This window comes from Xiphias gladius, chromosome 11, assembly GCF_016859285.1.
Source record: "Xiphias gladius isolate SHS-SW01 ecotype Sanya breed wild chromosome 11, ASM1685928v1, whole genome shotgun sequence".
Lineage (NCBI taxonomy): Eukaryota > Metazoa > Chordata > Actinopteri > Istiophoriformes > Xiphiidae > Xiphias > Xiphias gladius.
Genome location: NC_053410.1, coordinates 6,576,493 through 6,596,960, shown reverse-complemented (window position 1 = coordinate 6,596,960; position 20,468 = coordinate 6,576,493). Strand labels below are relative to the sequence as shown.

The 20,468-nt window shown below is 40.6% G+C and overlaps 1 protein-coding gene across 1 annotated transcript in view; it reads right to left on the bottom strand.

Moving 5' to 3' along the window:
* Positions 1-4,501: 4,501 nt before the first annotated feature.
* The window catches only part of kcnq5a (potassium voltage-gated channel, KQT-like subfamily, member 5a), a 101,857-nt gene continuing 85,890 nt past the window's right edge, over positions 4,502-20,468 (bottom strand). Inside the window, 7 exon segments of the mRNA XM_040138929.1 lie at positions 4,502-5,628; positions 6,016-6,142; positions 7,552-7,665; positions 9,620-9,736; positions 10,094-10,270; positions 13,432-13,462; positions 17,738-17,979. Coding sequence (XP_039994863.1) covers positions 4,555-5,628; positions 6,016-6,142; positions 7,552-7,665; positions 9,620-9,736; positions 10,094-10,270; positions 13,432-13,462; positions 17,738-17,979 — 1,882 coding nt within the window. The 3' untranslated portion in view covers positions 4,502-4,554.

Sequence of the window (20,468 nt, the reverse complement as noted above, 5' to 3'; positions counted from 1 at the left end):
ATCCATAAAAACAATTTGCTGTAGATAGGGATACCATTTTTTTTTTTTTTTTTTTTTTTAGATTAATCATGGTGAACAAATTTTGAGAATTTAAAAAAAAATACACAATTACTGTTCTCTGAAGTGTCTTCATAGAAAATAGAAAGATTTTGCAAAAAAAAAAAAAAGTAACAAAACTGCCTAAAAGTAATTGCAATATGTATTTAGAATACACGTAAGAGGAATGCTGCCCACATCTGAGTGTAAATTCACCAACATGAGCATTTAAGATTATTGGCGAATACCAGTCAGCTTTTATTAAAGGTAGGCATATTCATAATCATACACGAGTGGTCCTTCATCTGCTTGAAAACAGTTCATTTATGAATGATGATGATGGTCTGGTCCTCGTCCTGGATTTCTTCAGAGTGTTTGACTCACTTGAACATCCCTTTTTACTCGAAGCTCCGAAACACTTGGGTTTCGGGCCGCTACTCTGTAATGCAGTCAGACTGTTTTATAATGACATTAAGCTGACAGCTGTGTTTTTCTTAGAAAAAAATAAAACTGGTCCAAGATTTTTTTCAGTCTCAAAAGGCTTGAGGCAGGGTTGTCTGGTATCTCCCTTGTTACAGTGCTCGTCTTAGCCACGGAGTCATTACAACACTAACATTTGTCAACGCCACATTTCCCAGCCCATCTCGTAGCAGCCACTTCATAGTGAAGTCATATTGTACACAGTTTACACAGTTTTCAAAAGCTACGTCGATCCATGCTTTAATTTGGGGCGATTGCAAAAAGGTTCGAACCTGCAAATGGCCACTTGCGGCAATATTTAAAAATGTAAAACTCTAGTAGCGTAAATAGATGGAGAAATTCACCAAAAATCAAAATATACAATACACGATATACCCTTTACACCGTTAGCCAACACCCTGAACTTATAAAATCCTTATTCAAAAGGCAACATGACCATGAGTGATTTTTTTTCCCCCCACTTTAACTTTTTCTTAAAAGTTTGATCGCTAAAAAAACGACACGTAAACCAAAACAGTTTAGTTAATTCGTACTTTATTAATGAATAATAAAATTATTTTTGCATTTCTCATCCAGAGAACATAATGTGCACTTTAATAAATTAATTTCAAAGAAATAATAATGTTAACATTGTCAAGCTTTAAGGCCAGTTGTGTAATAAATTACTGTTCAAGCAGTAGAGAAATGGTATTATTAGCCATCAAAGCCATATAAAGTCTGTGGCTACAGGTACACGACTTGAAGTGAACTGGATGCCCAACCCAAAATGAGCAGTTTGACTTTAGCTATACAGTATGGTATAGGCTGTAGGCAAACTACACCTTTATAGCCCTGTGGAAAAAAAAAAAAAAACCAAAAAAAAACCAAAAAACGAATTTTTCGTATGCAAAAAAGGCACCCTTAAGCAATTTACAGATTGCAAAAATGAGCGGGCTTTTTTTTTTTTTTTTTTTTAATGTGAGGAATAATCCATCCAATCTCCCGACTGGCTGAGTCCGTGGGCCTTCCTCGTTGTTGTTCGATCTTGCTCCAAAGTAACTGACAGTCTTGGTTGGCCTCTATTCAAATGTAGCAAAACTCCATCAATAACTACAACGAATCTATTCCAATATTAAGCTCAAACTACCATGTCACATTTTCAGGCTCGTCAAACTCACCAAAAAACAACTGTGCTATCATGTTGATAATATATTTCATCGTGCCAGAACAACTCCTGGATGGGCTGTAAAGTATTTCAAAATCAATCTACAAGTGTTTACAATTTTCATTTGTTAGAGGATAATACTTGTTATAGTTTACTACAGAATGTTAATTTGCTAAGCAATGCACGTATTCACCATTCCAAACAAAGGGAATATAACTGAAAATAATGATGAATAAAGGTTGTCATTAACACATTAAAATACATTTTTTAAGACTGCTGTGACTGCGTACCTCTTAAGATGTAGATGTGCAAAAACAAATCAAAATGGTTAACAAAACTTAAGATGGCTGCCATAGTTTTGTGCATGATTCTCCTCCAAGAGCGCACAACCCATCTACAAGCAGGATGGCAATGAAAACAATGCTCCTGTTAAGTGTAGAGTTAGGACAGCGTCATTTAAGACACCTGCAGCACACCATTTTCCATAAGCCGGCCATGAAAACCTAACGTCTCAATCTGAATATGGACAAAATTCACCAAAATATAAACGTGTCCACAATAATTCTAATGCCTATTACAAAAACCCTAAATGGCTAAGTAATTTAATTATGATTAATGTGGCGAGGAGAAAGTGCATGCACATTCAAAATCCTGGTCAATTATACATAATTATTTTTTGGGGGGCGGGGGGGCAGTGGAAGAGGTTATAGAGCCCATTCATAAACAAAATTTTAATCTCACTCTCAGGTCAGATTCTAGTTTGTTCAGTTTGTCTCCTGCCAAGGTTTCCTGGAGCATGTCGCTCTGGATAAGAGCATTCAGCATTAGAACATTCAGCTTTTCAGCTCAATGCCGATATTGCCAAAGTCACAGAAAATGTCAATGAGGATTTTTTTTCTCATCTCACTCTCCCTCTTTCCTATTTTATTATGTGAATATATCACATTTTTGACATTGTTAGCAGCAGAATAGACACATGGATAAAGTAACAACACGCATGCTAGATCTACAATACTGCATGTACAGTGTATTGTTATCCTGGGTTCCTCAGGTGAAACTGACCTGCTGTGTTGTTAATGCAATCTATGCATTGCACGTTTTGCCCCGTAACACCACACTACACCGGACTGGGAGGAGGGAATAAAGGTCAGTTCAGCAGCCGTTAATCATCATCGATGCACACAGTGCAACCAGCACCCAGTAAAAAGATAGGGTTTGTCGGAAAAAACAAAACAAAAAAAAAACAAACATTAAATGACCTTGTGCGTCATAACATTTAATAGTAAGTGGGTTATCTATAAAACCGGCTGTGCAGTTTTTTAAATTCTATCAAATTAGTTCAAATTAGAATATAATAATGTTTACATAGGCAGATTTTGTTGGTACCTTTTTTGTTGAACGTTTGGAGAAAACATTACTTTGACATGCAAAAAGGCATCCGGGCCACCAGCGAGTGTGTGTGTGACTGCTCTTGATTTAAGTATTGCAGCAGCTTAGACATGCAGCATCTCATGCTTGGCTGAGAAAGCCCACTTGATAAGCCTACTGCAATTCAGCATTCAGACCATTAGCAACCAACTCACCCGGCTGCTGTCCAAACCAAGTGGGACGTGGTCCAAACACCTGTCAACACTCGCGCCCTTTCATTCATTTGTTTTTCGGAAACAATCCATGCAGTGATATGTAGAATAAGTAGCATAAGTAAAAGATGACATTTTACATTGACAAAGACAAAGACACTGAATAAGGAGAGTGAGTGACTCTCCTTTTTCCCCCCAGAAAGTCTCTGAACACAAGCACTTGTATGAAAAAATATGTCACTAATCAGTCTCAGCTCTTTGTAAAGTTGGCTCTTCTCAGAGTACTTGGTGGTTCTGGTCGATGGTTTGTACGTGTCAGTGTGTGTTTGTGTGTGTATGTGTGTGCATGTACCTGCGTGTACAGGTTTCACCACGTCAAGAATGCAGTGGTTGGCCTTGCAGTGGCTTATTCAAGTTTCAGCTACACTTTTGACTTTTTTGCGACTTGCAACCAGTTTTGTCTATGAGAAAATTATATAGTATCTTCTGTTGTTATTCATTCATTTCATTTTCAAGGTTGGCACAAATCAGATGACATATCCTCTAATTTCTACAATGAAAAGTTAGACTCCTGCTTCTTTCAGTGAAGAAAGCTCTTTGGTTTGGGTTTAGGTCCAGACTGAGAATGAAAATGTAGGACGATTTACTTGGAAAAGGAAGTTATTACCTACGGTTCTTCTTGTGATGAACCAAATTATTCGATTTGCATCTACACTCTGGTGTCTAGCAGGCGGGTGTCAAATATTCTTTCCACGTTCTTCATTTAAAATAAATCTTTTCATCAACATCCTTTTTTCTTTAACATATGATCGTGAATATTAAAAACATTATCACTTTGTACAAAGTTAATAAAATTACCATTTCTCCATAACTTTAGATAAAGAGCAAATCTATTTTTCTTAAAGGAAGGTCATTTGCATTTGTATATTGTTTGTGTATTTTGTCTTACATGAATGTGGCCACTTGCATACATATTTTATACATCCTTACACTTTTGATTTCTTTTCTTTTTTTTTGTATCTGTTAATCTTAGAACCCATAAAAAAGTATATAGCATAATAAAATCTGGATGAAAGTGGACATAACCATGTTTGACAAAATATAAAAACATTGTTTGTCCACATACAAAGCATTTAATTGTACAGTTTGAAACATAATCCATTTTGTGTCCTGTAAAAATATTTTAAAAGTGGTTTCCCCAACAATGATGTGTACATACAGTATGCAAGAGTGTGTGTGTGTGTGTGTGTGTGTGTGTGTGTGTGTGTGTGTGTGTGTGTGTGTGTGTGTGTGTGTGTGTGTGTGTGTGTGTGGTTATGCCAGCTGACTGAGAAACTCTGAGTTTCCCTTTGGGTGAGTTGCAGCCTCCTCCACAGTCTGTGAAAGGTCGGAGGGGCTGCTGTCAGGTCCCTGGGAGAGGAAGTTGAAATGTTCTTCCGCTGGCTCTAGCTTGCACTCACTAATGAAGAGTTCTGTTCCGTCCCAGTTCCTAAGGTCACCCTGGGCATTGCCACGTTCACTACCGTTGCTGCTGCCGCTGTTGTTGAGTGTGGAGGAGAGACCCGGGGCATGGCCGGCCAAAGGCTGGCTGACATTATGCACGGAGAGGGATTTCCCGAGACCGCCTTCCCAGTCTGAAGGTCTCCCGTCTGGGCTAGAGGAGAGCAGCAGCAGGGGGTTAACCTCCAAGCTCATGTGCCTCCTCCAGCCCCCTTCCGATTTCAAGCCAGGCTTCTCCCGCAGCTGCACGCCTCCCTGGACAGAGCCTTCCTCACTGTCCCCTTCCTGGTCAGCATCCACACTGGATGCCACAACAACAGAGGGGCAGAGGCTGTCTTTGTCTGCTGTCACTCCATCTGTCAAATCATCTGGGACGGAGTCAGCGGGGCATCGGAGGTGGGAGGGATGCACCATGTGGGGCAGCTGGAGGGTGAAACCCGCAGTTGAGGGAGGTGGGGGCGGCAGGTCAGGGAAGTGTGCTCTTTTGGAGGTGCCGTTGGGTGTCACCAAGGTCGGGTAGGGGCTATCGGGCGGCAGAAGGGGCGATGGGGTGAGTGAGGCTGTGGATGGGGGGTAAGATGGAGGTGCTGAGTCTGGGGGACCATCATCATCGGCAGGTGCCAGGATGAGCCGCAGGCCTCTCGGGTTGGCGCTAAGGGAACGGCGTATGCCCCCACTGTTATCTCCGCCGCCTCGAACCGGATCGCCTCCCTGGGGAGAGGGGAGATCCCTGCCAACGATGGAGGTCTGGTAGTCCGAGTTGTGGTGCTGGTGCCTGTCCAGCTCGAACAGAGGCAGGGAGGAGAGGGTGAGCGCCGAGGGCCCTTTCTGTAGAACTTGGCGGTAAACGTCCAGCAAAGAGTCTAACTTTGATTCGATGGAAGTTACCTGGGAGCAAAAGCGAAGAGTAGCAGGGCGAGAACATGGAGAGAGGCAGAGAGAGAGAGAGAGCAAGCAAGAGAGTGAAACTTAAATGGCTGCTGAGCAGTTTGTGACTTTTATTGATCTCTGTCTTCGACCAAGGAATTGTCCAGAAATATTGACAGATCTCTGGTGGTTGTTTCCAAAACAGACGTCAGACCAGAAAATGAGTTTTTAAAGCCAGCAATCTCAGTACCTGGCAAAATAAATCCCTGAGTCACTGGTATTGATCAACAGCCCTTTGCATCAGCTCTTTGCAGATATACTATCATTAATATTATGGGTTAATAAAATCTTGCAAATCCATTTTTAAAGCTTAGTGCTCACGTAGTTTTTCCCTTTTTTTTTTCTCACCTGTCTCTCCACTTTACATACTCGTCCCAGCATGCTCATGCCATCCAAAGAGTCTCCATCTGGGTGCAGTTTGTCTCTCATCTTCTTATCCATAGGTATCTGGCCTTTTCCCAGGATCTGATCCACCCTGAAACACGAACACACACGCACACACACACACACACACACACACACACGCACACACACACACACACGTGTTAATATAGAAATATAATCTAGTTGTAATATGAGTAGGCACCCGTGCTTCATGTTTCAGGTTATCCCAAGTCAGGCAACACACCTAAAGCAACCGTTAAGATCAGGGTTAGTAAAACGCACAACATACATGGCTTGGCTGAATCAGTGCTGTTAAATGAAAACGCTTCATCTCCAAAATTTCGGTTTTTCAGGAATAAAGAAAAACAGCCTTTTCCGATTAGACTTTACAGAGTATGTAGTTTGCATGTGTTTCATGTGAAAAAAATTCACACATGAAAACCAATGTGCACCAAAAAAAAAAAAAAAAAAAATCATATTTCCAAAAGTTATAAGTAAGGAGAATAAAAGCCCAGTCATTTATGAGCACTACATCTCAAAATTAGATTTAGAAAAACAGCCCACAGCACAGATCATATTGTTGCTGTGGGTTGAAAACCTGGAATCTTGAGTGGGCATCTTTGAGCTTAAAATAAATCAGACCAGGTTTTCAGAAAACGTTGACCCATACAGGATTCTCCCTCGAAAAATACCAACACCGAATCACAACGTACACAATTTCATTTGAAAAAGTGAAATGAAAAATGCAGTGCTGTATTCGAATTACCAGTGAATCTGCAGCCAGCCCTTTTAATGTCACAAGTATTGATCAGATCAGTTTCTTTGCTCTGTGGCATTAAAACAATGCGGAATTAGTGAAGTTAATAATTGTACACCTCGACATGCAAATATACCACACAGATATTATTATTATTATCCCTGTTTCAAACTACTTGAATTAATTACGCAGCCGCAGTCGCACACACAAGTTAGCAACATTCACACACAATAATCTTCCCCCTCTATGGAACTACACGCGAGACCGAATGTGGCGCCGGTGATGGCAGGTGGGTTTGTGGGTATATATTCATATGTATGCACAATATTACACATTTGCATTAAATACATATGTTTTTAGGTGTCAGACAGGATTAATTAAAACCTTACCAAGTGGTTGGAGTTTTAACATATTCGTATAATCAAGCTTTAGATAAATTGTAGTAACTTGCGATGCACTTTAATGTGCCACTCGGTTTCAAAATCTATTTTCTGTGATTGTCTAAACCTTCTAGAACTCACTGCATGTTCTAGTAGCAAACTCCAACCATCTGGTACTGTAAGAAAGTCATGGTGGTCTAAATTGGGGTTATAGGCATTCCTGCGAGCATGTCTGCTTGCGTGTGACATTTCACAGTCAGTCGGACAGATTTTGGGGAGTGCAAGGAAACTAATGGTCGCCGTAGGCGGAACTAACGGGATTATACTGTGGGTAAAACTCAAATGAAATGAAATAACATTAACCCTGAGCCAGGGCACTTCTTCCTGTTGTTGCTGTAACAATAATGCAGGGCAGGAGAGGACATGTTCCTGGATCGGCTACTCAGGCTGGGACCAGAGCCCGCTGCACTGGCCAGTCTGAAGACAGGAGAAAGACTGGGTCAGATACATCGCGCTTTCACACACACACACACACACACACACACACACACACACACACACACACACACACGTATGTCTATCATTGGGAGGACAGTCGTTGACATAATGCATTCCCTTGCCCCTAACCTCAACCGTCACAACTAAATGCCTGACCCCAACCCTAACCTCAACATTATTCTAACCTGAACCCTCAAACCCAGTCCTAACCCTCAAACAGCCCTTTGCAGTTGTGAGGACCGGCCAAAAATGTCATTGCTCCCAAGGTCTTAAAACTCAAAGTGGTCCTCACAAAGATAGAGGTAAAAGTACACACACACACACACACACACACACACGCACACACACGCATTGAGGTCTGAAGCACAGGATGAAAATGGACGAACCAGTCATCTACTCGTTGACAAGAAATAAATGAAAAAATGTTTGCTGGATGTGGGTTTTTGAGGGTCAATACCGCTTTTTAGACAGACAATTAATGGCCAGTGATTAGTATTAATAATAATTTTAGTTACACTGACACTGGCCAGTCATTCAGTGAAACCCTCATCTTGTCATGACATCAGCCGCAATAAGGTCTACATCTGCTGTTTTTATCATCCACAGAGAGTAAAACTGTAAAAATACACCATGCCGAGAGGACCGACATAACCAGAGTCTAGTAGCAATGCTAAAGAGATACGGTGGATGTGCATGGCAGCAGTCAGGTATTCTGTGTGTATCTACAGCCTTTGCAAAAATAAGTCCAAATCCATAACTGCATTGTACTGCCCCCTGCTGAAAAAATATTTCTAGTTTTGCCCGTAATTTTTTTTCCATGGCCATATTAATTGCCAACAGTTTTGATACAAAGACTAACGCCTCTATATTTGATGCAGGCTGAAGTAAAAAAAAAAAAAAAAAGGGTTCTTAAGTTATGAAGAGTTATAGAAATGCATAAAAGCTTCATTTGAATAAAAATGTCAGAATATTAAATTACTGATTTTCCATTAATAATCAGAGTTTTATGAGTTTGGATAAATTCTCGAGTGGGGCTTTTAACAGGTGCCAAACGCAAAATGCATCTTTAATGTAAGGATAGCAATGAGTAGCTCTTGTTATGTCTACAGACACCTACGCATCAAACCAGATGAGGTCTTCAATTGGCTCAAACCAGGATTATCACATATTTTCCATAAATGATTTTACGTACAGCACTTTTCGTACTGTACAGTCAAGAGGAATCAAATAAACGAAAAAACCCCAAAAAGGGTTAACTGAAGGGAGCATTTCCCTTGTTGGAAAACTGAAAAGAAAAACAGTGAGTTACAAGTGTTGACCAGTAGGTCTTCTCAGACTAACACGCGCCAGATACTTTCTACCCGTAGCGTCACATCTGTGTCGTAAACTTTTTTTCTTGTGAAACTAAGTTCATAATCCAATGTTTGAGCTCCCCGAGGACCTCTGCAATAGAACTGAAGCATGTTTTTATGAATTAAACTACAACCAGACCTGGGTCAAATGGCACATATGTGGAAGCCTTTTTGGTACGCCTTTCTGTGATGATTTACCACATACAATCTCAATCTCAGTGAACCCCATCCGTCTGGGCATACTAAAGCAAATGGTGAATATTATTTGCATGCACACATTTGTTGGCTACTTCTTCCTTTTTAAAAGCACTTTTGGTGCCTGATACGTTTTCTATTAAAAGCGTGGTGTTAAAACGTCGACACAGCGGCGTAATTTTTGGCACAGTGTTGAGCTAATGTGTAACATTTCATCGTAATTAATTCATAGATTGCCCTCTGTGTGAATGTATTATGTACAAGCAGGAAGTAGCTTTTTCGATACATCCAAAAGTAGGTGAACGCCTGCCATTTGACCCAAGTGTGACATATTTGTAAAGTTAGTAGGGGAGCAGTCGGCAGGCAGATGACGGGGTAGGTCTAACCCCGGTGCAGACTGTTTCCTCCGGGCCTGGCTGTAATATAAATGCAGGGAGGGAGAGGAAAAGGTCTTGACGCGACTGCCGAAAGGCCTTGGAGGGGGACCCACTACAGTGTCTAGTCTGGGAGAGAGAGGGGACACACATTTGCACATACTGTACATAGACACACTCTTGGTAAGAAAGACATGGTCGGAGGTGAGATGGAGGTGAAACTTTAATTCAAAGGCACTATCTATCTATGAAGTGGTCTGTAACCTTTATAGAACAAGCAGGAGCTGCCGCAACATCTACGGAAACATCCACTTGTGCAAGTGTCTGGTACATATAAAAGCTTTTGTAAAGAACAATTACCAGACATCAGTAAAAATGGCAAACTCAAAATCCAGTAAAGAACTCTCACATATGTAGAAAAGAATGGTTTTAAACTGTATGAGTGTGTGTCAAGTGCGTAAGTGTGTGTGTCCAGTGTGTCCCAACCTGGTCTGAAGGCTCTTGATCCGACAGAGCATGTCCAAGTGTCCTGCAGAGTACTGCTCTATGACGTCCTTCACATCATAGGGACGCAACGTCTCCTTAAACTTCTTCTTTGCCACGTGGAACTTCATGATCCTACACACACACACACACACACACACACACAAACACACACAATCAAACACATAAAAAATTAAAAAGATAGAGACTAAGGAAGGAGAGAGATGCTGTACAGAGTATTGTAACGCCAAGAGACCGAAGACTTGACATAATTATAAAAGTGTAACTACTACAACTAACCACTAGATGGTAGCATAAACTATGAGAAAGCCACAGAACGATCCTTGTTACATTTCACTTGTTGATCTTTTTTTTTTTTTTTTTTGCAGTGTAATTAAAAAAAACATTATTAAAATCTCAAATGGCTCAAGGAGTATCTAACGGGAAACTAAAGTTCCCTGGTTCTCCTGTCAAATCCATAACAACCAAAATGAATGCCTCTGAAACCTGAGTGTAATCCTCTATCTCCCTCTATTTGATGAGCAGATCCACTGCTGGGTGAATAATATTGATACAAGTAAGGGGATCTATGCTCTTGATTCGTTTAGATTCCCTGGTGGCTTCTGCTTGTGTCCAGTTGCCTGTCTTTCTCACTGTCCAAATGGAAAGAACGGTGACAGTTGACCCTCTGTAATAACAGTCCTAACGGGGCAGGGGGTGTCCAAGGCTCAACCTGACACCCTGGGAAAGCCTTGGGCCGCGGCTGCCCATGGAGGAGGCCTGCTGGGTGGGCAGGCTGGCTGGGGATGGGTGGTAGAGGTGCTGTTTGTACATGTGTGTGTGTGTGTGGGGGGGGGGGGTGAGTCACATAGAGAGCAGAGGGGCTGGTGACGGAGGGGGGTTGATAGACGCCAGTTCACTAAAAAAACAAAAGCAGGATTAAGTCTCTGCATGTCAAATCTTTCAAACCTGCAAATATGACAGATTTGCAGAACAAGTGAAGCAATGACTGACTGGACACTGTTACCAAAATATCATTGGGGAGGGAAATTGCAAAAAAAAAAAAAAAAAAAAATTCTTTGATTTATGTTGAGTGGTTTCCAAAAAGACCTGGTTGGAAATTTTTGCATAACTTGTACATTCTCTGTTACCGTGAATAAAAATAAATAAATAAAAAAACCTACTAATTGAAATAGGAAAAAGTTGGATGCGACAGACTATGTTACGTCCACCTAAGACCCGTAATGTACAGGAAGGGGTCAGGTGTACCCGTACCCAAGAGAGTTATCTGATATTATAGGAAATGTTTCTGGTCCCTGATAGGAAACTGGATTGAGGAAGATACACAGGATCAGAGATAGATAAGAATACACCTGAACATAAGAGTACTGAAGATACCACCACAGGTAATTACAGAACATGACATTACTGAATATTATTGGGGATATGAATACGTAAAGACCCAGTGTTCGGATAAAACGTAAAGCTTAGTCACAGTTGTGCAAATGTTTACTGCTTGATCTAAGTGAGCAGATGAGAGAGCGTATTTACAGAAAAGATTTTGTGGTGCATATGGACAGCATCTGTATATGTGCTGAGAATATTATCAAAAATTCAAATACCTATTCTATTCCATGTATTAATCTCTTTAACAGCCTATGTTGACTAAATACGCTCAGACTCATGGTTGGATGATTTACATGGGCGATGAAGGATTTAACCGTAGAAGAGGACAAAAATGAAGAGAGAGGTTAAACAAGTGCGATTGGAGAGAGTCATACAGGAGGAAGCAGTTTAGGTTATTGGTGAGATGTAAAATATAACATTTGTTTACAGACAGGCTCAGAAAGTAATGACAGAAACTAATGGAGGAGGATTAGTAGGCACAGAACTGTAAATCCTAACGACCTTGGCTCTGACTTTCACCTTGTGTTACAATTTCAAACCTAATTTGTGAGGAAAACATTTCAGTGGTGTCAGGTATATACAGTTATGGCCCATTGTCCCTTTATTAATGAACAGATACAGTACTGTACTGTTGCTCTGCCTCAAAAGCTGACAACTGTGAGCCGCTTCATTGGTTGAAAATAGGAGAAGAATCCAGGAAAACAGCTGATGTCTGTCTCTTAATTACATGACAATGGTCACATGTATAAAACCAGAACAGCAACATCTGAATTCTTATTAACCTGAGGAAAATTAAGGCAAATATTTGAACCAGGGGTCAATTTTGTAACCAACCTGTAATTGTTTTAATGGAAATCCTGCTTTACTGAGAGGTGAACGCGGACTTTTTTTAAAATGAAAAATATGTAGATGGTGAGAAGAAGCGATTGATGTGAAAGAAACAGTCGGCGCCAGTTGGATAAACATTCGCTCGCGGGGTGCCGGTGTCTGCTGAAACGCATATACTCACCCACACTCATTCACACACACACACACACACACACACAGAAAAAACAAAAAACCCCTGCATCCCCCTCAGGCAAAACCCTCCAACCCAGCAGTAGGTCATATAGATAAAGTGAAAAAGATGGAGGAAAAGGAGAAGAAAAACAGAGAAATACATTTAAAAAAAAGCAAAACATCATGTGAACCCCAGCACACATGGTTGAATGTCTGTTTTTCTCATCTGGGATTATATGTATAGTGGAAACCACACTAAGAACGTAAGTATGCACACGGTAGCTTATTGGCTACTTATATTGTAGCAGTGCATCCTTCTGTTAGTTGATGGTATTTTCACACTGTGGTTGAATTCAATTAGTCATTTAAACCCCGCACACTGAACCATTCATGAACTTTTCGATCAATACACACAGATCATAAAGAAAGACGGCCGATCAATGAATAGGAAACTTGCCCTGACCTCAACAAGGGCTCAGCCTCAGAAAACAACTGCACTACATCGATGATCAATAACGAGCCAATCACAAGATGATGAGGCAGTACGGTGACATCACCACTGGACCGGTGAAACTTGGGTTCAGTGAGACGTCGCGTTGGTTTCGGAATCAATGGACAAAGAGGAGAAAAAATAAGTAAATAAATAATAATCACGTGACTAATCAATAGGATGCCCTTTATCTGTCCCAAGAAGCCACAAAATAAATAGATGACACAGTCAGGCAGATGGCACTGAAGAGGAAACCCTTTCTTACTTCCAACAAACCATCACACACACACACGGATAATCAACGCATCGTCAGATTCCCGATCGGAAACAGGGGGAAACAGCTAGCCCGGCACTGTCCTTAGGCGACACAATACACCCGTCAGGACCACTGAAACTCATTAATTCATGAGAAACTATTTGGGCGTATGGTTAGGGTTATGCTATGTCCCAGGCTATGTCTTAGCCCAGGGTGATATCTATCCGGAGTCTTATCGTCACCTTGAGGTTGCCAGACACCCAGGGGAGTCACTACCCTCAGACAAGCAATACTCTGGTGGCTGTTTCCCCCTCTTTTCAGTCTTTGTGCTTAGGTAAGCTAAGTTAAACTAAGCTATTCTAAGATAAACAGAACTAAGATAAGCTAAGCTAAGCTAAGCTAAGCTAAGCTAAGCTAAGCTAAGCTAAGCTAAGCTAAGCTAAGCTAAGCTAAGCTAAGCTAAGCTAAGCTAAGCTAAGCTAAGCTAAGCTAAGCTAAGCTAAGCTAAGCTAAGCTAAGCTAAGCTAAGCTAAGCTAAGCTAAGCTAAGCTAAGCTAAGCTAAGCTAAGCTAAGCTAAGCTAAGCTAAGCTAAGCTAAGCTAAGCTAAGCTAAGCTAAGCTAAGCTAAGCTAAGCTAAGCTAAGCTAAGCTAAGCTAAGCTAAGCTAAGCTAAGCTAAGCTAAGCTAAGCTAAGCTAAGCTAAGCTAAGCTAAGCTAAGCTAAGCTAAGCTAAGCTAAGCTAAGCTAAGCTAAGCTAAGCTAAGCTAAGCTAAGCTAAGCTAAGCTAAGCTAAGCTAAGCTAAGCTAAGCTAAGCTAAGCTAAGCTAAGCTAAGCTAAGCTAAGCTAAGCTAAGCTAAGCTAAGCTAAGCTAAGCTAAGCTAAGCTAAGCTAAGCTAAGCTAAGCTAAGCTAAGCTAAGCTAAGCTAAGCTAAGCTAAGCTAAGCTAAGCTAAGCTAAGCTAAGCTAAGCTAAGCTAAGCTAAGCTAAGCTAAGCTAAGCTAAGCTAAGCTAAGCTAAGCTAAGCTAAGCTAAGCTAAGCTAAGCTAAGCTAAGCTAAGCTAAGCTAAGCTAAGCTAAGCTAAGCTAAGCTAAGCTAAGCTAAGCTAAGCTAAGCTAAGCTAAGCTAAGCTAAGCTAAGCTAAGCTAAGCTAAGCTAAGCTAAGCTAAGCTAAGCTAAGCTAAGCTAAGCTAAGCTAAGCTAAGCTAAGCTAAGCTAAGCTAAGCTAAGCTAAGCTAAGCTAAGCTAAGCTAAGCTAAGCTAAGCTAAGCTAAGCTAAGCTAAGCTAAGCTAAGCTAAGCTAAGCTAAGCTAAGCTAAGCTAAGCTAAGCTAAGCTAAGCTAAGCTAAGCTAAGCTAAGCTAAGCTAAGCTAAGCTAAGCTAAGCTAAGCTAAGCTAAGCTAAGCTAAGCTAAGCTAAGCTAAGCTAAGCTAAGCTAAGCTAAGCTAAGCTAAGCTAAGCTAAGCTAAGCTAAGCTAAGCTAAGCTAAGCTAAGCTAAGCTAAGCTAAGCTAAGCTAAGCTAAGCTAAGCTAAGCTAAGCTAAGCTAAGCTAAGCTAAGCTAAGCTAAGCTAAGCTAAGCTAAGCTAAGCTAAGCTAAGCTAAGCTAAGCTAAGCTAAGCTAAGCTAAGCTAAGCTAAGCTAAGCTAAGCTAAGCTAAGCTAAGCTAAGCTAAGCTAAGCTAAGCTAAGCTAAGCTAAGCTAAGCTAAGCTAAGCTAAGCTAAGCTAAGCTAAGCTAAGCTAAGCTAAGCTAAGCTAAGCTAAGCTAAGCTAAGCTAAGCTAAGCTAAGCTAAGCTAAGCTAAGCTAAGCTAAGCTAAGCTAAGCTAAGCTAAGCTAAGCTAAGCTAAGCTAAGCTAAGCTAAGCTAAGCTAAGCTAAGCTAAGCTAAGCTAAGCTAAGCTAAGCTAAGCTAAGCTAAGCTAAGCTAAGCTAAGCTAAGCTAAGCTAAGCTAAGCTAAGCTAAGCTAAGCTAAGCTAAGCTAAGCTAAGCTAAGCTAAGCTAAGCTAAGCTAAGCTAAGCTAAGCTAAGCTAAGCTAAGCTAAGCTAAGCTAAGCTAAGCTAAGCTAAGCTAAGCTAAGCTAAGCTAAGCTAAGCTAAGCTAAGCTAAGCTAAGCTAAGCTAAGCTAAGCTAAGCTAAGCTAAGCTAAGCTAAGCTAAGCTAAGCTAAGCTAAGCTAAGCTAAGCTAAGCTAAGCTAAGCTAAGCTAAGCTAAGCTAAGCTAAGCTAAGCTAAGCTAAGCTAAGCTAAGCTAAGCTAAGCTAAGCTAAGCTAAGCTAAGCTAAGCTAAGCTAAGCTAAGCTAAGCTAAGCTAAGCTAAGCTAAGCTAAGCTAAGCTAAGCTAAGCTAAGCTAAGCTAAGCTAAGCTAAGCTAAAGCTAAGTCCGAGTTGCGGCAATGCTGAATGTCTCCAACTGATACTATTTTGGCTTTTAAGAGGTGAAAATTTATGCCTCGCTTGGATCGGATCTTTAGGAATGGGCTGCATTTTGCCAGCTAAGCTATGTAATGTGAAAGAAAGGGATATATAGAGTATATCCTTAATACTGCCAATAATTAAAAGAGTGGGGGACACGGACAGAGAGACACAGACACAGAAAAAAGAGACAGAGCTAGAGGAAAGCAAGGGGGGAATAAAAAGAGAGGGAATAATCATACGGTGCATATAAGAGGTTACAAAATCTCTTCATATTGATGATATGAGGGAATAAGAGAACAGAGGTGCTATTAAAACAGTCAGCAGTTTCATCTGCTTCTGGAGGGTAGGCGTTTCTGGGAAATGTGAAGAAAAACACTGGTGCACAACATATTGTGTACATAACAGTAAATTCATGCTCCCTTCAAAGTGCAAAAAGCAAGAATGTTGGAATTGGGATCCAAAGTATGTAAGGGCTTAATGAAAGTGCATAATTCAAGTCTGTTAAGAGTCTCCCCGAAGTGCAATATATCCACCTGGATAAAAAATAAATGCATGCTGTTCATTATCCTATAAATCAAGAATGCAGAGAGAACAGACAATAAAATGACAGTTTAGAGTTTGTTCAAGAAAATCTCATCAAAATGACAATATAATAAAAGGCAATGTGAATTTCTCCAATGAAAAGGTTGTCTTATCTCTGAATGTTAAGAGTGTCACACCGAAAAGGAAAGGACTTTTCAAAACAGTACCAAGCTCTCACCACAGTGTCAGTAAAAAAACAGGCAGTGAGTAGATGAGACATTGTGGTCACTGCGATGGAGTTTCCTCAAGCAGATTTAAGCATCTCTGCAAGCTGATTTAGATTTCATTTATGAGATATTTGCCTGAGGTTAAACCAATGGCCAAAATCGGGGCAGCTCACCCAAAAATGTGCGGTACGCTTTGGAAAATCTTTGATAGAAATGTCAAATGTACACAAGCAAAAGACCTGCCCTGAAAACCTACTTTCCCAACCACGGTCTTTGTAAGAGAGCGATGGGTTCCAACGTGAACAAACCTTTTTTTTCTGTCAAAGTTAGAACCCTTTGGTTGATTTCAACTGAGATTTCCCGTCTGTGCTGTTTTGTCATCTCCGTGGTTTGACGTGTGTAGGGCTCATTGGGGAGAGGCGACGTCACCTTGTACGTTACCTTCTGCACCAGACAGGATTTTACCAGGATCTGAATCAAGATGCAACAACAGTCGTCGGGGTGTTCTCTTATTTTGCCTGATCAAACCTCACCTACACAGTCCTGGTGAAGCTGATCCACTGAGTTCAGTGTTTGATAAATTTTGGATGATTTTTCCAAACTTTAACTTTGATTGTTGCATATTAAATTTTCAGGGGCTTTAATGGTTCTTATTAATTCTTGTTATTGCTTGACTGTTGGCAGTATTGTCCTGTACACTGGTTTTATGTTGTACGTAAGATATGAGGGTAAATATTCCCTCTTGGGAAAAAAATGAAACTACCTGATAATTTTTCTTTTCTCTCCTTGAGAGGCTTTGATGACTTTATTCTCCCTTTGCCACACTGTCTGACAGTTTCACATATTTACTATGTATCTGCTTGCTCTAGCTCCTCATTAAATGCATATTTACACTGAGGCAAATATTCAGATTCAGGACTCCGTGATTTTTTAAAAAGGTTTTTTGTTTTTTTTTTTCAATTTCATGCACCTTTGCATCAAATGGAAATATTCTAATTGTCTTTCACATCATCTTATTATCTTTTTGTTTTCTTCATCGTCAACGTCTTTGCAAAATTCAGCCTGACATATTGACAAATGGTGTCTTTGGAAACTTTGGGGTCTTCACTAGGATATTTCCTTTGAACGAAGATTGGCTGCAAAGCATGTGTTTGCAGTTACTGGCCCACGTGCAGCTCAATGGGGTTTAAGGGATTAAATTAATTTACTCACATATATATACTGTATAAAATTGAATACTGAGCTGAGAAGGGTAATTTGTCAAATGTTGTCTTGGTGGGTTGCCATTTACAGCCAGATGGACATACAGTGCACACGTAGCCTCACTCACCGTCTTGGATGGCCGTGCGCGTCTGGCTCTTCAACCTCAGCGACGGCCTAAAACGGGTCCGATCGTTGAAGCTCCAGCTCTTCTGTACTTTAGCCGGGCTCCCACCCATCAGCTCGCCGCCGCCCACCACCTCATTGCCAGGGGAACAGCGTTGGCGTTCGCTGATGGACGTCTGTCTGCTCTTCATGCTCTGACCACGAGGACTCGCCATCCGGACCCGCTCTTTAAAACTCAACTTCTGACTTCAGGGAGGGAGGGGAGGAAAAGAGAAGAGGGCGGAAGGATGTGGAAGGAGGGAAAGAGGAGAGAATAACAATCAAAGAAGCAAAGAGAAAGATTTGGGATGGGGCAGACGGAGGAATCAAGGGTGATGGAAATGATACAGAAATAGATGGACAGGGAGACGGAGAAGTCAAAAAAAGTGAGGGAAAGTGTGGAAAGTGAGTGAAGGATGTAGAACATAGAGAAAGTGTGTGTGTGTGTGTGTGTGTGTGTGTGTGTGTGTGTGTGAGACAGTGGTTGGGGTTGATAGAGAGACACAAGAAGAGAGAGAAAAAAGGTATGCTGTCAACACCTATTTCCCCTCAGACAGTGAGAAGAGTTCAGAGCGCAGACACAGGGCAATGTTCTGTCTTTTCCTTCATACCAAACGTCATCCGTCCAACTGACATGCCCATAACACCAGGACAAAGCCAGACTGCCCCACGAGCGCCCAAAACAGACCCTCAGTGTTGGATCCTGAAGTGCTGCTGGCCTTACCTGATCAGCTGATAACCTATTCATGTATTCCCTTTTCAACACAGAGCTAATGAGATTTTTAAAGGCGATTCGTGAAGCATGGTAACGTTAACACACCATCGTCGCCTTCATTTTGAGACGACCTTAAGAGTTTTTCTTACAGCACTCTTCCTGAGTAAAAAGAGGTGAATCTTTTAGAGATTATGATGGCAAATTACGTACAGAGCGACCCAACGGAGGCATTTAGCAAAACACGACCTCTGTTTCGGTCTCAATTGTTCACTGTAATGGTATTACATATTTATAGTTATAGTTAAAATGCTGCGAATAGTAACTTTAAAATTTGTCTGTGTGAATACAGTATGTATCTATGTGCACATTTACCTTACAATAAATACTATTATATTACTATTAAAATGAAACTGTTTCTTTGTCTTAATCTATCATTGGATTTTTGTAAGTTTTAATAAACAACACATATTGCCAGCAACTGTGTAAAAATGGAAAGGAAACTGCACTTATCCAAATGATGTTTAGATCTTTGGTAACCTTTCGGGGGATGCAGAAACTTCTGAATCAATAAGACTCCCGGCAGTAAACTATTTGTTGCTAAAAGACCAGCATGCAATGCAGCAGACCAATGAGAGAGAGATGCAGGGTTCCAACACATTTTCCATGCCACAGTTTTACACTTTTTCCAGACCTCCGCATCACCTGAATTTCAGTGTTTTAATCTGCTTTAACCGCTTTCACGGGAGTGTTTTTCCCCTGCATATTCCAAAACTTTTAAAGACTTTGGTGAAGTTATTTTTTATTTTTATTGATTTGCCATGATTTTCCAATATTTTCCTGACTTTCCTAGACTTGTTGGCACTTTACAGCGCACGGCAACATGTTTTCACCAATTTTCAAGGCAGAACTAAATGCTTTTACTCGGCAATACAGTTGTAGCCATTTTCTGTTCTGAATCTGTTATCCTGTACACTTTCCACTAACAACCACAAATTCTTTCTAAAATACAGTGGAGGGAGCTGAATAGATCTTTTAACAATACCAATAATTATCTATTACCATTCTTTCCATCTCTGATGGCAAAAAATGACTGAAAAGAGGAGTGCAGCAGTAATGCAGGGAGCATGCAGTACAGTGAGGAAAAGCTGCAATACCCGCATCTGTATGCTGAAATGTGCATAAATATAGCATATGTTGTTGAGGGGTAGTACATGGTAGGTTGGGTCCAGCCTCATGAGTTGGTCATTTTATTTCCGTTCCTTTTTACCGAATTGTCATGGAAACATTTTATTTTTTAACAACTGATGGGACTATAGCTTCTAAAAAAATAAAAAATAAAAAATAAAAACTTACATCTGGTCCCGAAAAAGCTATAAATCGATGGTTGTTCACAAAGAATATGAAGGAAACAAAAGACACTCATGTGGTTGGACTAGGAACAGTTTCTTGCAAGGAAAGGGACATTTTAGGTAGGCTAAGAGGCAAAAGTGGATTAAGAAATATAAAATAAAGGGGAATTTAGACCTTTTATTTTTACTGAGTTTTAACTCACTGTGCTGTCTTACTGAGAAAGCAGAGCATTTCAAAGAATAGACTCACTGTCCATTTCTTTTTTTGAAGAGTTTTATATGACAAATTATGAAAAGATCAGTTTATGAATATAATGATGGGGGCTGAACATGTAATTTACTGGCTGCGGCAAATGTTTATCTACACATGGCAGTAAAATCGGGCGTATTTTTCCTTCATCTTAAAAACTTTATTTTTTTTAATTGTTACCTTTTACAACTACGTCTCCTTTTTGGTGGAATTCCCCTTTACTTTGTAACACGGTAACAAAGTCTCGGTCGCGTTCGACAGGCAGCAGGCAGCATTGGTCTTCTCAGATAAGGTCCTTGGTGCGATAGGAAGGGTTGAGGAGGGATCTAAGAAGGAAGTTCAGTTTGGTTTCGTTGTTCTCTTCCATGCTAACAATTAGTCA